The sequence below is a fragment of the Kryptolebias marmoratus genome, linkage group LG22 (genome assembly GCF_001649575.2).
Source record: "Kryptolebias marmoratus isolate JLee-2015 linkage group LG22, ASM164957v2, whole genome shotgun sequence".
Taxonomy (NCBI): Eukaryota; Metazoa; Chordata; class Actinopteri; order Cyprinodontiformes; family Rivulidae; genus Kryptolebias; species Kryptolebias marmoratus.
This window is the reverse complement of record NC_051451.1, coordinates 14,538,654-14,556,819: the sequence shown is the minus strand read 5'-3', so window position 1 is coordinate 14,556,819 and position 18,166 is coordinate 14,538,654. Positions and strand designations below refer to the sequence as shown.

The 18,166-nt window shown below is 38.3% G+C and overlaps 1 protein-coding gene across 9 annotated transcripts in view; it reads right to left on the bottom strand.

Annotated features, from left to right (window-relative positions):
• Positions 1 to 18,166, bottom strand: part of camk2g2 (calcium/calmodulin-dependent protein kinase (CaM kinase) II gamma 2) — a 47,444-nt gene that overhangs the window by 13,099 nt on the left and 16,179 nt on the right. For 7 of the 9 annotated variants that reach the window (XR_005232655.1, XM_037973588.1, XM_037973589.1 and 4 more), the window contains exons 2-12: positions 16,413 to 16,472; positions 14,171 to 14,225; positions 13,172 to 13,237; positions 10,697 to 10,769; positions 7,184 to 7,286; positions 6,541 to 6,624; positions 5,838 to 5,932; positions 4,023 to 4,145; positions 3,059 to 3,142; positions 2,934 to 2,976; positions 2,228 to 2,287 (exon numbers count right to left, since the gene is read on the bottom strand). Coding sequence is in view for 8 of the 9 variants with exons in the window: in XM_037973588.1 (XP_037829516.1) it covers positions 2,228 to 2,287; positions 2,934 to 2,976; positions 3,059 to 3,142; positions 4,023 to 4,145; positions 5,838 to 5,932; positions 6,541 to 6,624; positions 7,184 to 7,286; positions 10,697 to 10,769; positions 13,172 to 13,237; positions 14,171 to 14,225; positions 16,413 to 16,434 (808 nt within the window). In the remaining variant the exon portion in view is untranslated. The remainder of the gene's footprint in view (positions 1 to 2,227; positions 2,288 to 2,933; positions 2,977 to 3,058; positions 3,143 to 4,022; positions 4,146 to 5,837; positions 5,933 to 6,540; positions 6,625 to 7,183; positions 7,287 to 10,696; positions 10,770 to 13,171; positions 13,238 to 14,170; positions 14,226 to 16,412; positions 16,473 to 18,166) is intronic. The other 2 variants (XM_025009035.2, XM_017429897.3) reach the window with 1 other exon arrangement.

The window sequence follows — 18,166 nt, the reverse complement described above, 5'->3', positions numbered from 1 at the left end:
ATGCAAACACTTAAATTATGCAATAACTTGATTAAGATGAGGGGAATGATATTGTTGCTCAATGTGTTTAATTACCATCTGTAATTCTGAGTCATCATCAAGTCTTTTATGATTTTTAAAAGTTAGTTGTTTTAGTAGTTTGACATCCTGTGGCAACGCTGATGAATCCTAACAGAAACAGGACGTCGTTTAATAAATGTTGAGGCACTTTGCCCCGCAGTACCTCAAAATAAAACAGAAATCAGGAATTATAAGTTGAAGCTTTTATATTTTTGGTTTCCTATATGGAGAACAGTATAGACCCATTTGGATTTTGTCTTCATACTGTCAGGAAGTCAGAAATATAAACATTAAAATCAAGTAAACAAAACAAACAGTCCCCTTTAACTCAGAAAATGCTAAAACCAGTCCCAGCTCAGTCTCATACCATCCCATATTAGCTTTATCAAAACAAAACAAACAAAAAAATAAATAAATTCATGCGTTGTCTGCAGACAATCCACCACTCGTCTGAAGGCTCAACCTTTAGAACGATATGTTGCTTCAATTTAAAATAATCTAGATGAGCTCAAGTCTGGAATTTATAGTTTAATCATTAAATTACTTGTGCTTAAATGACACATTCTTCTATAATCTCGTTCCTGTTAAATTATGCTAAATGTTTTAACCTGACAAAAACATTTACAACTAACAGGAAACTAAATAAAACATATAAACGCAGCTTAAATAAACAGATTCTGTGTAAATAATCGTGTTTGTGTCGCAGTGATCCACCCTTACCTTCCATTTATAAACAAGGAAGGAGGGCAAAGAGGAAGAAAACAGGGATGTGTTTAATATCTGCATCGCAACTGAAAACAGCTACAGGAACGAACATTCAGGCTTTTAAGACACGTTCAAGATGATCCTGACATTGTTTTTGCTCGTGTGGTTGGCTCATGCAGTGTCTGCGGCCTAACAAGTCAGGCATGCGGCATCCACTTCACAGTCTCCATCCTAAAAGTTCAGTCAGGAAACTAAGCGGAAAAATGTGTTTCTGACAAGCAATGTGCCGCAAATCCAACCAGCTTCTTCTCTTTTTGGCGAGCAAAGAAGTTCAACAAGGACTAAGAAAGGATCGGGGGAGGAGAAAAAAAAAAAATCAGTCAAAACAAACAAGCAAAGCATGTGTTTGCTGATCAAACTGTTTTCTGTTCAACCTTTAATCGAGGAGCTCTCCGGCTGAAGTGACCGACACTCAGCTGGAAAGTGTTCAGTATGATTCAAACAAACTGATTCAATGAGTTTGACACTCGAATCCCCATTACTGAGCAATTCGTGTAGGATGTTGACCACAACAAAGGCCACAAGGACATTCACATTAATTTTGTTAGGGTTCTTTTTTTCAGGTTCAGAGCATCTGAAAACTCGTGGTCTGGAGTTTTCGATGCTGTTTGATGAGCACTCTGTTTGAAGCACACTGTTGCTTTGAGGCTTTTGGTGGTTTTGTCCGCTCAAACAAAGACAACAAAGCAGGCGGGAGAGAAGAAAAAAATAATAATAATGGCAAATAACTAACACAAAACACTTCTGTTCATCCAGTTTCCCATGCAGGATGCTAAACTGGGCTCTACATTTAGAAAAAACAAAACATGCTCGGCTGGCTGTTAGTGCCGGAGCCATGCAGAGGGGAGGTTGCAGCGAGCTCAGGCAGGCATCGACCGGGCATCGGTTCCCAAAGCAGATGAAACTGGGAGTCTTACAGAGCGCCAGTACTCAGATCATTTTCATATTTTTAATATAAAAGGTTTTAAAAGTTGCATTAAAGAGTACATTAAACAACCAGCAATGGTCGAGTTAATGCAGAGATATGTAAACACAGCTTTGATATGAGGGAGCTGTGGTAGTTGGACGCAGGTCGGAGGGTCATGCTGGGCATCAGTTAAATGACTGCTGTATTCTGCAGAGGAAATCAAAAACGCCAGACCTGGAGGGGAGGTGTGCTCATTAGAGCTTCGAGAGGTGCAGCAGTGCTGAAAGGTCAAAAGCTGAGCTTCATCTGCGGTTTCCATTTATAGGTTTGTGTGTGAGTGAACGTGTGATGCCCATTTTTAAACAAGAGGCCCATCAGCGTGCAGGCAGCAGCAGGCAGCAGGTGGGGAGGTGGAAGGATCAGGCAGCACAGGCCTCATGCCAACAGCCTGAAGTTAGACGCGTCCGACTCCAACGCCCCCTATAGCAAACGTACCTTCCTGTGCCATTGCGGCCGTGCTGGTGGTAGCGGCAGGGCTGGTGTGCTGCCGTCCCACTATTGGACAAAAAGGGATTCAGTTTGGCCCAACTAAAGCCTCACATCCATCTTATTTCTGTCAGTGGTTCCACCAACTTGTTTGTCCAAAAGAGCCATTTACCAGTTATTGAATTTTAACATTTTAGCAAGATAGTCTGTGATATCCATCTCCTTTTTTTTTTTTATTTAGGGGAAGCAAAGCACCAGGATGCACTAAAAACCCCGCCTGCAAATTGCATTACATTCATTTCATGGACTACCACTTTATGAAAAAGCCTCGGATAATGTGGAAACAAACTCAGAGGTGTGGCCAGTCTGTTTTCTTCAATCTACAACAGTCTCGACTTGTACAAAGTGGTTGACAGTAATCCACTGGAGCTCTGGAGCTGCTTTGCTTACACAAAAGCATGTAAACACAGAGCCAGCCAATAGCATTAACGCATCAGCTTACTAGGCCATCATCCAGCCCGCAAATTGGATGTTCAATCACAAGTGCTCTGTGCTTTCAGCGATCAAACTGCTTACAATGATGGAACCCGAGCCAAACTCTTAAAGTGTGGAGTGGAAACTGTGCCGGTAAAAGGAGGTGGACCGCAGAATGGACGAACAGTAGCAGAACATCAGCGATATGGGCCGTTTTGGCACCAATATAAATTGAGCTTACCTGAAAAGTTTCTGGACACCAGCATCGTTGTGAGGATAGCTCCCTATACAGGAGATAAAAATGAACATTATGTATGTGGTTTTTTTTAATCTTGTTTAAGCATCTTTACCCATGCCGACACTCACTTTGAGTTTCCTCCTGGCGTTGAACTTGCGCAGACATTCGACGGTCTCTTGACGATGCATCATGGAGGCCACAGTGGAGCGTTGCTGCATGTAGAAAATAAACATCATTACAGATTAATTCAGCTACAGAAAAGCCTTCTTTTAATACAGATGGAAAGGCATTGCTTTGACTGCATGTACAACTGACTGACGAAATTATAAAAAGTAAAAAAAAAGAAAAACTACCAGACGGAGTGGAAGAAATTTATAAAAGTCTACAGTGACTATGTCATGAAAATAAAAATCATCAATTATTTTTGTCACCAGTTTTAATCTCTTTACACCAGAAGAGCGAGAAGCAACTCCAGTGGCTGAGGCACCAATAAACTAAATGATTGGTACAAAAACGAGACAGCTGCCTTTGAAAAATAATCTTAGTTTTTAATTCAAAAAACTGAAGTTAAACATGTTGACAGCTGAGATTTCCTTCTGTGCAGTTTCTCCTCGATATATATGCAAAGCACATCATTTTAGCCGTATTTATGATTGCAAAGTGATGGAAAAAAAAGTCTACTTTGCCAGTGGCATCTTTAAAAGAAAAACTAATGTCGCTAAGCAAAGTTAAAAAACGTTTTAGTCTAAATTTTACATAAAAGTCTGGTCACGGGTATGGAGGCTGACAAGCTGTTTTTATTGCTGCCCAAATTTGGAAAAATTAAGAGTTGTGAATTTCCCAAAAGTACACGGCCCGCTTCTATAGTTAATGTAAATTTAAACAACTGCGTCAAAAATAACTACAACCTTTGGCAAATCAGAAACATCTGTTTAAGGGCTGCTCTTTAAACATGGAGTCAAACATGAACTGCTACATACACTGGTGTAGATTTAAAAGAAAAACGTGAGGTAGTTCGTTAAAAGCTGACAGGTATTTTACAATCTAGAAACGATTTCTTTTGATCTGAAACATTCAAAGAGTGTGACTTACGCAGACCCAGGGATGCTTGAGGGCCTGATCAGCTGTGATCCGTTTGGCAGGGTTAATGGTTAACATCTGATTGATCAGATTCTTGGCCTCGGGGGTCACCGTGTCCCACTCTGGAGAAGGAAACTAAAGGAATAAAATTAAGAAAACATGTCAAAAATGTCTCACCATTGCCAAAAAATAAAAAACTTGTTTAACCTACATTTCTGTGCACATTCCTGCTTTTGCCTTTAGTATTAGTTAATAATTAAACACTGATATCCTGCAAGCTATTTGAAATTTAACATAGTCATTTTAGCATAAGTGAGTCACATCTAAGAGTCTTGCACCTGCAAAATAAAACATGAAGGGGGAAAAAAGGCAGAAGCTAGAAGAAAATATCTTCCAAAAATAGCATGTGATGTTCTTTTGTGACTGTACGCCTAAAAACAATTGTGTTGTTTTAGTAAAATGTCTCCACGATTATTTTACTTTGTGCTGACCTTTTTTTAACTTAAGAATATGCTTGATGTGTTTACACCGTGGTTTTCTGTCACTTAGAATCCCCACCTTCATCCTTCCAAAGGTCATCAAGTGATGACAATAAAGAATCAAAGATGCGACTCAACAAACATTTACTCCAAATATTCCAGTTGTCAGTCACAGACAAATCAGTACAAAAGAAGAAAACGTTAAGAAGGCATCTGCACTACAGTGACGATGTTCAAGAAGTGCTCGTCTCCGCCACTTCATATCAATCCCCCTATTATGCACATTCATTACATGTGGCTGCTTCAAACTCTGAAAATTAATACGAGTAATAAATTTTCATCTCCCGGAGGATGACAAGATCTAATAAAAACGCCTTATGCTCTGTGATAAAGCAACACTTCTTTCTACAGCTAGATGGAAATTACACAATAACAAGCAGCGGGCAATTAAAAACTAAAGTTAGATTTCCATATTTCTTGCACAACTGAATTCTGCCTCTTATTTGATGAGATTTGAAGTGAAAGCGTTCTGTAGGGCTCGTTTTGACAGTTCGAGATTGTCTTGTTATCTTTGATATCAATTACAAAATGAAAAGAAATAAGGATTATGGGTTATAATTTAAGTGTCACAAACATGGGAGAAATACTAACAGATTCTAGCCGAAATTGTGATCTTCTTTGATCCTGAATTTAGTGCAGTTAGTTTGGTGGGCTGTGTCTAATCTCTGGATTCTAACAGGAACCTTAAAAATATACATCTAGTTTTTACTTCCTGTCTCTTTTTTGATAAAAGTGACATCAGACATCAGGGTAAGAGGGCCGAAAGATTCCAGGTCATTTTCAAGCTCGAGCTTCCTGTGTAACCTTCTGGTTGTATTGTTCATTATAGCACTTCAATAATTGGTGACATAAGGTTCATAACAAAATGGTTAGAGATTTTCTCATTTTACATATTAAGAAAAAAGGTATTGCAGGAATTTTGCAAGAAGAAGGTAAATAGTCATGTAACGTATTGCACAGTGACACATTGTGTGATATTGCCCAAATAAATTTAACTTGCCCAGCATGCTAGACAAAATGCTCCTGGTGGTATCAAACCATGTAGAAGATGAAACAAAACCACACTGCTAACAAGGTGTTATAAGATTCAATTCCTAGCGTAGGTCAAAAAAAAAGAACAATCCCAGTGGCATTTTCTGTCCCCTCTCTGGTCTTTGCCGTTTTAAATGAACAAGGACAAACTCTGCCATGTCAGTTTAACTGGTTTCTGTCTGACGCAAACAGCAGCTCACAAGTACAATAGAAGATGAAAGAAAACCACATGGGAATATGAGATTTAATCACTTACGTCATATGCACCAGCTTTGATTTGTTGGTACAGTTTGTGTTGGTCCTCATCCCAAAAGGGAGGATAGCCCACCAACAAAATGTAGAGGATCACACCTGACAAACACAGAATTATTACAGTAAACATGCAGATTTATGACATGGGCAGATTCATTGATGGGGCTAGAGCAGTGGTGTCCAATCCTGGTCCTGGAGGGCCTCTATCCTGAGTGTTTTAGTTGTTTCCCTGCTCTTCGGCAGGTTTTTAAGTTTTCAAGTTCTGCAGAAATCAACAAAATTTTGACTAAACCTATTCAGAGCTAAACGTATAGACCAAATTAGATAGGTGACTCTTATTTCTATTCAATTTATCCATATAGGAACAACTCAGGACAAACATCTCAGGAACTTTTAGGTGACTGAGAAACTCATTGAATGAACAAACAAGAAAGATAAACACAGAAAAAAATAAACTGATTAATATGAAATTTCTGAAAAGTAAAGCTTGTTACATACGCTGCAAGGACTGAGAAAACTTGTTTGTTTACCCGAGGTGACAAGAACAAAGTTTGTTTTGGCCAGGACATCTCAAGTGAAGCCCTGGGAGAGAGAACTCTTTTCTCGGTTCTTGTGGACTATGTAGCAGCCTTAAGAATGAGTCACGTGATGACATACGTTTAGTTTGATAAGAACAAGTTGTGTCTGTAAACAGCTGCTTCACTGACCACATGCCCAGATGTCCACTGGCTTGCCATATGGGTCCTTTCTCAACACCTCTGGAGACAAATATCCCGGAGTTCCGGCAAAACCTGTCAAAACACAAACACGCTTCTGAGGAATTTGTTTTCAAAGATGTGAAAGAAAAGCAAAATTAGTTATCTGATTAAGCCTGTGGGGTCAAAGGCACCTTTAATATCAAAGCACACTATGACCCTTTTTCTTCTATATCTCCCTCTTGTTGTGTTTCACTCTTAAATAACGTGAACTAGATATAACAGTGTTATACAGTCCAGTTTATTAGTGTTTTGGATATCAAACTAATAATCACAATAATGACTTCAACCTAACATTATCTATTTTGCGCAGTCACTTAAAATTCAGCAGTTCTGCAAGAATTCCCAACACAGAAATAAACAAAATTATCCTTTAATCCCTCAAGACAAATGCTGATTATTATGTATATTCATTAAATATATGATCGGAGTTGTTATTTTCCTCCAACAACAAACTGTTGGTGCCTACAGGTTTATTACAGCCATATTATCTCATGCAGTGATGGGGTTTTCTCACTGAAGCAAACTGAGCTGCAGAGAGTAAAGATTCTGGGGAAAGTGCAGAAATTAAAATTTAAATAGTTCTATTTCATACCAAACCATGCCTGTTGGTCCCCCTGCACCTCAATGGCGAGACCGAAATCTGCGAGCTTCACAGCTGCTCCCTTCATCTTACTGGCGAGGAGAAGGTTCTCTGGCTGCAACACACGAAGGATAATTTGTGAGGATGAAACACTTTGATTCAGACTGTAGCCATGATTCCTTTAGGAGTTCGTTTTTATGTAAAACACCAGAAGTGCGAAGAAACAACACGTCAATTCGCAATAAACACGAAGGACAGGTAAATTCTTGTGAGAAAAGTGGATTTTGCATATCAAAACAATGGACTGTTGCGCGATTATGAGCAAATCAAAAAGATGATAATTTAATTTATAGCAACAAGAGTTAACTCTCTTTCCAGAAATGACCCATCTGTGAATAAGTGAAGGAGCTCTTAGAGGATGATGGCATCTGCAAACAGTAATGAAGCATGATGTAGGCAAGTCAAGTTACAAAAGGCTTCCCTCAGAGGACAAACCATTTCTTTCAGCTGTCACAACATTTAAGACTACATTTTGACTATATACTTCTGATCACACTGTTGTCAAAAAAAGTCATGGCCCCTCCTCCCTTCCCCTTCACTTTAGGATGAAGTGAGAAGAAGAAGAAATATATAAAATGTCAGATATGTTTGTCACATAGCTCTAGTTGTAGAGTTTATTTAATAATAAGTTCCAAAAGCTTGCAGGTTTTCCTTGGTCCAGTTCCAGAGCCTACCCTAAACTCGAGCGGACTTTAAATTTGACAGATTTTCACTTTGTTGTTAAGGAAGAGGAAAAAGAATTGACACTGCCGTCATATCAAATCAAAGACATCCCTGCAGTCTATTAAGAGTGCTTTCTGCTATCTGAACATTATTGTGCTTCTTCTTAGTTTAATTTTTTGAAGATTCTGAACTCCTGAATGGCCCCTCATTAAGTCCACAACATAATCTTGCAAAGTTGCAGAACAAAGACAGAGTTATATGTCAGATGTAACACACTTTAGCAGGAGGTGCAATAGTTCTCAATATAACCACACCAAATATAGATCGCAGAGAGACACGACGAGTCATAAACTGATTTATACGATGAAATGTCATTCTACTTCCTGCCACCTGCACCTGTAAAAAGCTACAGATCAGCACCACAATCCCGCTAAATGAACAACTTGTCGTTCAAGCAAATAAAATTAACTGCATCTGTTTGTTTTAGTGTCAAAATTAGAGTATTTTTATGTAGTTCTTAACAAAAATTAATTTAACCTTTAAAGAGAGTAACAGCTATTTGGTGGAAATCTTTACAAGAACATGGTTAAAAAAATATCTGTCCTTATCTGCGTATTCCACAGACATGCCATGTCTGCTGCAGGACACAGGGTCACTTTGTCAAAGCTGGTCAACAATGTGCAAATATGACATTTCTCGCAGCTGTTCTCATGCAAGCAAGTGAAGGTAATTATGCAGATTTAAAATAAATGCAATTACATGATTGACTGTTTATAACAGATGTTGTTCTTTAACATCTACATAACGTGTACTGGCTGTTCCGAGTTGGTTCTTTTTCATGTGTCAGGTACAACACGTGTAGCTATCCACCCTTTTCTTCAAATACACCCCCCCAAACCCTGCACCCAAACATATATCTGTATGGAGGAGCTCAAACAATGAAGAAAATGAAAAGGGGTGGCACAGAGCAGTGGCAAACACAACACAGAGACAGACAGAGATAGATAGATGGGAGGTGGCATAATGAGCCCCTACGCTGGCGCTGCAGCAGCCGGGTGACCTCACCCTCCTGTTACCATGGCAACCCTGCCTGTCACCAGCGCTCGACTCTCTGCAATCCCCCCCCACCCAAAAAAAAAAAAGCGTGTGGCTCTCCCAGGATGACAGAGAGGCAAAAACATGCCACGTGTGTGAGGCTACGTTTCCCTACAGCGCCTTTTTTTTTGCATGATTGTTTCCGAGAATCTGTTAGAAAAGCTGCTCTGGGCAGTTGCTCCCGCCCCCCTCTGGAAAGATCTTGGAAAAATAAAAGAACCTGATTTTTCTTTTCTTTCTCGTTTAAAGCGGTGTTAAGTTTTATGGATTGTTTTATTAAGAATCTTAAAACAAACTAGTGCCTTGAAGGGGCCACTTGGCAGCATAATAACAAGCTATGAACAGGGAAATGGGCCAATGTGTTCTGACAGCAATATATACAAATCAATCCAAGTTCATTTTATTTTAGAGCTCTCCTACAAAAGGCTTGAAACTATTCTCTTTTTCTTCATTGTGTACTTTGCTCATTTAGTCTAAAATCCTACATTTAAGCTCATTTCTTCAAGACACCTCTGATAAAGGCTCTGTCAACTCCGATTGTTCCTAAACTTTAGATTCTGAGACAAACTCTATGACTGTAAAATACTCACCCTAAGCAGGCATTACTCAAAACCTTTGCACAATAATGTTGATAAAAGATTCAAAGACTGAACTGTCTTCTGTGAGAGAAAAACTACTTTAAGTTTTCAGAGCTTTTACACGGATATTAAAAGCTAAAGAACTGCTGAACCATATTAGTGTTTGAGCTTTTAAATGAAACCATTACAGGAATAAAGCACTTATTGTAAATTGAGTTACAGAGAAGCATTCCATACATTTAATGTGATTTACTATGGTGCTCACACCAGTTGAAATAGATGTGTGCACTAAGACCTGACGTAATAGATTTCTGTCCACTGCTGTCATCCTCTTACATCAAGATAGTCATCCTAAAACTTTCCAAATTCATATCTCAGCAAACAAAAAGTGACAAGTGCATCACTGCAGCTCTTACACAAAACAAGCAATTTTTTGCTTCCAAGTTCTCTTCATTCTGCTTAATTTTAGAATAAAGATTTAATTTTAGACATTCAGACAAAAGCAATAGAGCAGATTGCTTCTCAAAGCAAACACTAACATTTAACGCTCAAAAGTCGGACAGTGTAAAATGAGGCACGGTTAGGCGTTTTAGTCTCAGGTCATTTTTGCAGTTTTTCCTCCACTACTCTATAATTAAAATCATGCAGCTGCAGAGTTTGTGTTGGTGGGGCGGACTGAGGGAGGAGGAGGGGGGGTCCACATCCTTCTGTGAGGTAAATCGTCACCAGCTGTCATCTCATCCACTGATGTGCTATTAATAGCAGCTGGTCTGCTTTCGTCACTCCCCGGCAGTGAGAGAGGGAGGGATGGAGTGAAAGGACGAGAGGATTGGGGGGGTGGGGGGAGATGAAAAAGAGGAGGGATTGTAGATATAAAAATGGAATAGGAACAGAAAAATGGGAGGAAAAAGCCTCTGAGGAGAGCGATGACGCTGATCCCTCAAGTTGTTCTTAACGTCACTGCGTGACGTCTGCTGCGCATGTAATCTCAGACCTGTTGTGCATCGGCACCAGCACCTTTCATCCTCAATCAGACTCCAGTTGTCGGCGTGCCCAATTTTCCTACATTTAGATTGTGAGACGGAATAAAAGCTTCTCCGGTGATCCTCGCTAGAGTGAGGTGGCTCACCTTAAGGTCTCTGTGGACAATATCATGCTGGTGGATGTGACTGATGCTCTCCAGGATCTGATTGATGCAGTGGCTGAAAAAAGACAAACACTTCTGTCAAACCACAGCAACAAGATGACAGTACGGCGCAGAATGAAGGGGTTTGAAATATTACAGAAAGCAAACATAAGGTCCTCATCCTTGGTATTTTATGTACACTTTAATCAATTTTAGTTTTCTGTATCCATCCACTTAAGAGACAAAAAATGCTTTAATATAATTGCCATACTTCTATACACCTACTTTAAAGCCTGGCTAAAAAAATATGGTTAATAATTAATATGTGCTGAAAGATGTGAACAGAATCAATGCACGGAGTTGGCAGCATAAACAAACTACTGATTACTAATAAATAGATGTGATCAGACATCAATTTCAGATTCAAGAAAGCTGATAAGAGCAAATATCTGTTTAATCTGTGCATAAAGTCCCTTAACGCAACACCTATTAGCTTTTTGGCAATAGTAAGGGTGTGAAATGTTGTTAACAGACCAATAATATATAGAAGAATAAAAATATCAGAGAATTTCCTGTCAGAGTTCAAAAAATGTCATTGATTTCTTTAAATAAATATCTGAGATAAGCCTTTCCCTGCAGTGACAGTCTAGGACAGGGTCACTAAAATGGCAACAAACATCTCTACTCAGTTCCAGCGTCTAACTTAACAGCCTGTGATGAGGCAAGTGATGTAAACCATGATGAACAGACAGTGCTTTATGGAGAAATGTGACCTCTAATGGGGTGCAGGAAAAAAAAATTCATTCATTCTGAGAGGCCAAACATGGATGGAGAACATTTTTTTGGCTGCTTTTAAAAGGCTTGAAAGCCAAAGAAATAAGCAGCAACTGTGGCTCCTGATGGGGTACCTGGTATGAAAGAAACAAAGAAGGTCTGTTTTTACTATAAAACTGAAGTTTCACTCCATCTTGCTCAAACACTGAGCCAAATTATTTGCAGTATAATGTGTGAAGATGATTATTTTGCTCTTTTAATAAGCGTTTTAAAGTTTACCTTTGTCACAACACACACAAAAAATAATGTTGATAGATTACTGTAGTTTGAGTTTTAATTAGAGGCAAAAATGGCTCTTTTGATTTTAAAGGTTGCAGATCCCTAACTGAAGTCAGTCCTAATATTTAGATTGAACATGCTGGTTTTAAAGGTTTCACAAAACTGTGCTGCATCCTAATCATAAAGATTGCTTCTGAAATAAAGTTTGCAGCTACGAGCACCTTTGAACAAACAGTTGGCAGATTTCTAAGGATCTGAATATGATAAAGCAAGCAGAGGCTGTGGAGAAGAGAGAGGAAGTATCTTTATGTAGTTTGTCCTCGGGGTTTGCATATCTGTACTACTGCAAGTCTAATGTTCAATGAAAGATGCTGCCATTTCTTAAATATTAAGTTGCAGTTGGCAACAGCAAAGTTGAAGTCAGGGTCAGCAGCAGAAAAATGCAGAGAAAACGATTTTGGGAAGCAGAAGGAGAGGAAAGATCCTGCTGTTGTGTCCAAATTAGGCTAAAAATGAACTCACCTCCCGATTCCCTCACACACTCAGACACACTCAGCCAACCTGATCTTCCACCTCCCTCTTTTCACAGCTTATATAACGTTTAGCGGGCTATCTTGATGCTGCCCTTACTCGTTTTAACACTCTACTACGCATCTTTGTGATATTTATTTTCAGTTTCTGCCAGATCTTGCATTTTAGGTTTTATAATGTTTTTTTATAATAATATAATTCCTCCTTTAAAGCATAAAACTTTAGTTATAAATTATAGTATTATTTGTGGTAAAATATGCTAAACTTTTATATTTAATTAAAAAAAATACAAATTAATGTAACTTGATAAATAACCTCCCACGTTTTTTTGTTTTGTTACTGAAAATAGACTTTATTGACCCAAAGGAGTTGTAGGAACATTGAACACTGGCTTTATTATATATTTCACTAACATTTCTTTGCTCATCCAGACTGATTGTGATACTGAAGTCACTCTCTCTCTGCCACAACTTGTACAAATGTTTGGCAAAGCGGGTTTTGTTCTGCGGAGCAAAAAAACCAACTGCAACACTTGACTCCAAACTCAAAATAAGGTTTCAGCACAAGAACAGCTTTGCTATTATTTATTCATGAAATTAAATTTAAAAGGCCTGAGTCACTTGGTCGGAAATAAAGCAAATACCGGTACTGCCAGAAACCACGAGCTCCGTTTCTGCTACTGAAGCAACAAAGTAGATTAACAAAGATTCAAACAGCAGAACGCTTGTCTGCTTTCAGAACTCCACTTTCCTGCTTTGACAGCCTGGATTTTTACAAACAGCTGCCATCAAGTGTCTTGTTGAGTAATTAGACGGTAGTATCACAATATCTTTTAAGACTAAAAACACCACTTTTATGTAAATGCAATTTTAGTGTGTGCAAGAGAAGTGCTACCTGGCATCTGCCTCGCTGTAGTACTCTCTAGCAACGATGTCCTCAAACAGCTCTCCTCCTGTGACTCTGCAGACAGACAGAACCTCAATATTAAAAACGGAAAAATCCAGATAAAAAATGCATGCAACAGACAAAGCAATTAAAATACATTTCAACAGTTTATCCACATGTTATGTTGATTAGTGTTTGTCTTGCAGGCTTGACTGGTGCTTTAAGAAACCCCTTCATGACTGATTAAAAAAAAGAAGCTTGTAAAGGTTTTCATCTCTTTTTTTGCACTACATAGCAAACTGGAGCAATATGTAAGATTTTAGTAAAGCTTTTAAAGAACAGTTTTAAGTCACTACTATAACAGCAAACATGCCATGGTCCTGAACTTTAACTTAAAAACCATGTATGCTGATAAAATAGTTGCGTTTTAAACTACATCGTTACTTGTTTTCGATCGGTTATATGATGCGACTGACCTCTTGGACATTGCTCTTGTAAAAGGGATTTTGATCTTAATGGGTTTTTATCTGGTTAAATAAACGGAATGTAACAAGTGTTTAAAGTGTCACCAAATATGTGCTGACATTTGATAAATAGAATAATAATACATCACACTTCAGCAGATGTAAACAAATTTGGTGCAGTCTAAATGACGAACAGGCAGCTTTGCATTGAGTTGAGCATGAAAAAGCATAAGAATTATGTGCCCCAATTACAGGAAACTGCATTGGAAGATATACTTGAAGTCTAAGACATGTCAGAACAGAGCACTGCTCCAAAAGCAGAAGTCAGAAGTCTTCACGTCTCTGTGACATTTACCTGAAGCATTTCATCATATATCAAAGGAACTGCAACTCTCTTGATGAATCTTTTTATTATTATTATTATTATTATTATTATTATTATTATTATTATTTCTGGACTTCATTAGACCCAAATAGACTTCTGAAGGCATGGACTCTCACTATTAACCATCAGCTGTTTTTAAATGAGGCCGAAGCTACTTACAGGTCAAAGACGAGGTAATGGAAGCCTTCCTCCGAGATGCTGTCATGCAGTCGCACTAAGAAACATACAGATTTCAATTAAAAATCAGCCAGTTGGGTCAGACAACACTGTTGGTGTGAATTAACATCTGTAAAGCAAACCTCAATGAGTCATCAGTGAAATTAAAGTTTCTGTGAACGTGTCGGGGCAGAAGTTGTAGCTACGTGATTACTTTTAAACTAATGAGCAGTTTATTCAAATGACTGCTCCGAGTAGCATTCTTTGACTAAATAATGTATTGTACTGATAAAGAAATGAACAGCAGCAGAATCCTTCTGTATTTATCTCAAAGACTAGGATTCCTCATATGGAATCTAAAGCCTGTAATGTAAAGGTTACAGAATAAGCCCTTGATAGAAAAGCGGCTACGAAAGACTGAAATCATGTCGGGAATCGTCCCAACATGTTTAGGTTTTAAACTGTGTGGCCTTATGAGATTTTGTTTCTGAGAAACTGAGTGCTTAAGTTACTGGAAAAAAGCTTGAAGATATGCTTCAATATCATTTTTCTTCAAGTGGCATTTTGTAAAAAAAAAAAAAAAAAAAAAAAGAAAAATGTAAGGAAACAAAAAACTTGACAAAATATGTTTAAGAGAACGGGTGAGGAAGGATGACAACAATGAAGAAGGAAAAAACTTTTTTGATGTTATCGTACTCTTCGTGTCTGTCAGTGGGCTTGTCCAGGACAGCACGCTACGGTAGGAATTGGCAGTTATGCCTCAAAGAAACTTTGTCATTTCCTTCCTTTGCAAGAGACCACTGCCCTTGTTTCTGAATCCTACCCTCAAAGAGCAGAAAAGGTTCGACGAGTCGAAGTTGTAAGAAGCTTTACACATATTCACAACGCTCAAGGACGTTTCAAGACTAAATAATTCTTCAATCTGCCTGACAGTTTTCTGCTTCAGGGCAGGGTTTCCCGCCACTTTATGGTTTTAAAAGCAAAGATTTCCAACGGTGCAAATAATTTAGGACATTCAAAGAAGAAGTAATGTTGAGGAAAATATCCATTCAGGTTTAAGCTGCAGAGATGCACACACAAAAAAGAAAAGGCAGAGAGGAACACCAGGTGACTGAACTTCTGTTGGAGGTGAGACTCACTTTGCCTGCTTGGCTGCTATCCAGCTGCAACATGCAAATGTCCCACACAGACACACAGCAGGTATCTGACTAGTTTGACTATTATCAAGGGCCAATTTTCTGCAGAATTCTTTTTAAACTCAACATCGCTGAAATGAAACTCAAAAATGGAGGATGTAGTTGGGTTTTTTTTTATGCTATTTTGCAGCACTCTGTGTAAAATGAAACAACTCACATGCAGTTTACGGTTAAAAAGAAACTGAGGGTTTTCAGATCCATATTGGACTAACAGAACCACTCTTCTGTAGGGCAATCGCAGTGAATCTAGTAAAGCAAACATGTTTTTTAAAGACAAATCAGTCAGCTCACATAAAAGCAATGAGGTCGAGCGACTGAAAGCAAAAACTGGATGTGTCTGCAGCCCGGAGCTCAGCCAATGTCTGTCTGTAGACCAAGCTGCTCATGTTTGGTCTATCCTTCCTGACAGAATCGGCTGCACGCTCAATAATGCATCACACGAGGCAAGGTGATTGAAAAGGTAATTTAACAACTCTTTAAAATCATTCCTAACAAAGAGAACCATTGCACTGATCTGACTAAGTTCCAATTTTTGTCCCAAAAGCCTATGTTTTTTCTTATTCCCTCAAAAAAACATACTTTAGACATACTTCATATTGACTTTAATGGCTTATTTCCCCTAATTTCACGTAGAAGAACTTTTGAACACATTTCAGGCTTTGCAAGAAAACTGTCTAAAGTCTGTCTGATAAAAACTTTGCTAACACTTAGCCTTAGTGGCAGATACCATGTGTTGGACCAAACCTTCCTGAGGAAGTCTCATCATTACTAGGCTTCATTTTTTGGATTTGTTAATTTATTGCTTTTATTTTTTCCTTACATGCACAAAAAGACAGAAGCATTTCTTAATCAGCAGTGAAAAAGTAAAGTCAATTTTACACAACACATGAGGACAGTTGTGACTTTGTGGGACTATAGATCTGAATTGTCTAGACAAGACAGATTTGTTGAGGTCATTGAACAGTTTTTACTCTAAACATCTTCTCATAACATATTTAACTTATCCCAGATGTTAACCATTATTCTGTAGGCTCACAAAGACGACTCACCTATGTTTGGATGTTTAAGCATACGACAAATCCTCGCCTCCCGCTCCAGTTTCTGGTGATCTGTGAACAAAAAGGAGACAGAGAAAATAATTTTAAAAAAGCAGTATCAGTGCCAGGAGCTGTAGTCAATAAGCTACGCTCCTCTTATCCAGCATGTGAGCTACAGTGACCAGAGAGGCAACATTCAAAACGGAGCAACTCTTGGAAAAACCTCTGAACAAGGCAACCCGGAAAAGCACACCCCCATCAGTTCAAGTAAACAGCATTAGCATCTGACAGGCAAATGTGGCTGCAGAACACTTTGAAAACGGCTTTTCCTTAATCACTTTACGCCTAATAAATAAATAATTTGTTTGGCTTCTCAAAGACGAAGACTTCCAGCCAATAAAAGTTGATATCTTGTTGGAGAGACTTTTAGAAACGCCTGAATGAGTGACTGTGATTTGATAAACGTTTTTGGAACTGCATAGGCGTTCTACAAACACACAAATAATCTGAAGCTGCGTTTTTTTGTTCCGGTCTTTACTTCGCTCAGAACAATATTTTGCTCTAATTCTGCCATTTGATCTTCACAATCAAAGCAACCAAACATAATGGGAACAGCAAAGTCGTACAGCAGGAAAACCAATAGTGACACAGACAAACAATATTTAACTTATATTTACACAAGCAGAAAGCAAAAATTAATGTTACACACAAACAAAATATGAGTTTGAGCTTTTTGCACTTAGTGAAATTAGTGTTGTGGGTCCAGCCGTAATTTAATCCGTGTTCAGTTAATGACTTTGATGACATGATGAAAATGTCTGAGTATGTGTGCGCAGCTGTGTGTATTTGACAGACAGATTGCTTTTAAAAACCAATACAGTGGATGGATATGAAGGATGACACCTCCTGTTGAAGAATGTAAGAGGTCAAGTTCGTCCTGAGTGTCCTGTCACCTAACAGCTGCTGTTCTCAAACAACAGATGGGCTGCTTATATGGTTTCACATGTTCCACGTGCGGTTTTGTATTTTTGTTTGCCTAAAAGAGAGGGAGACAGCTCGAATCTTTCTGTCCATCCCATACAAGGCTTTGGATGGTATGGACGACATTGTGTCTACTTAGCTCAAAACTAAGCGCTTCGAACACTTTGAAAAACTAAATTCATCCTGTTTATTGTCTTGATAGGTTAACGTATTCCATAAAATTTAAAAGAAAAGTGGAAAAACCTACATAGAATTTGACATTCTAGTAGATTGTTTTGTCGAATACATTTCAGAACAGTATGAAAATAAATATTAAAAGGTGGTCACTTTTTTTACCATACTTGTTTTAAAATAAAATGCAATACCAAGACTATTTTAATCAAACTTAATCTGAAAGTCAATGTGTATTGCCTTTTCTATGTTTGGGAAGAGGAGGGACTCTATTTCAAAATGTCAGAACTTGAAAACAAAACAAACTTCTAGACGACTGTTCTTTAAATGTCTAAGTACAAAACTTTGTTGTAAATGTACAATATAGACTGCACATAAAAGATGGATAGTAGGAAATTACAATGGTGAAAAAACAACTTGGCTGTTTTTGTGATGAGTTCATGTTCTTACTACCTTTCTTAGAAAACATTAGTTTTCTGATTTGGTTGCTTCTGCCTGTCTTTCCTCACCCTATGTATATTATTATGATATTACTCTTATTGTGCTTGTTTATCCTTTTATACTTGTATTCTGAATTTTTCATATGCATCATGAAATAGGCCGAATTCTTACCA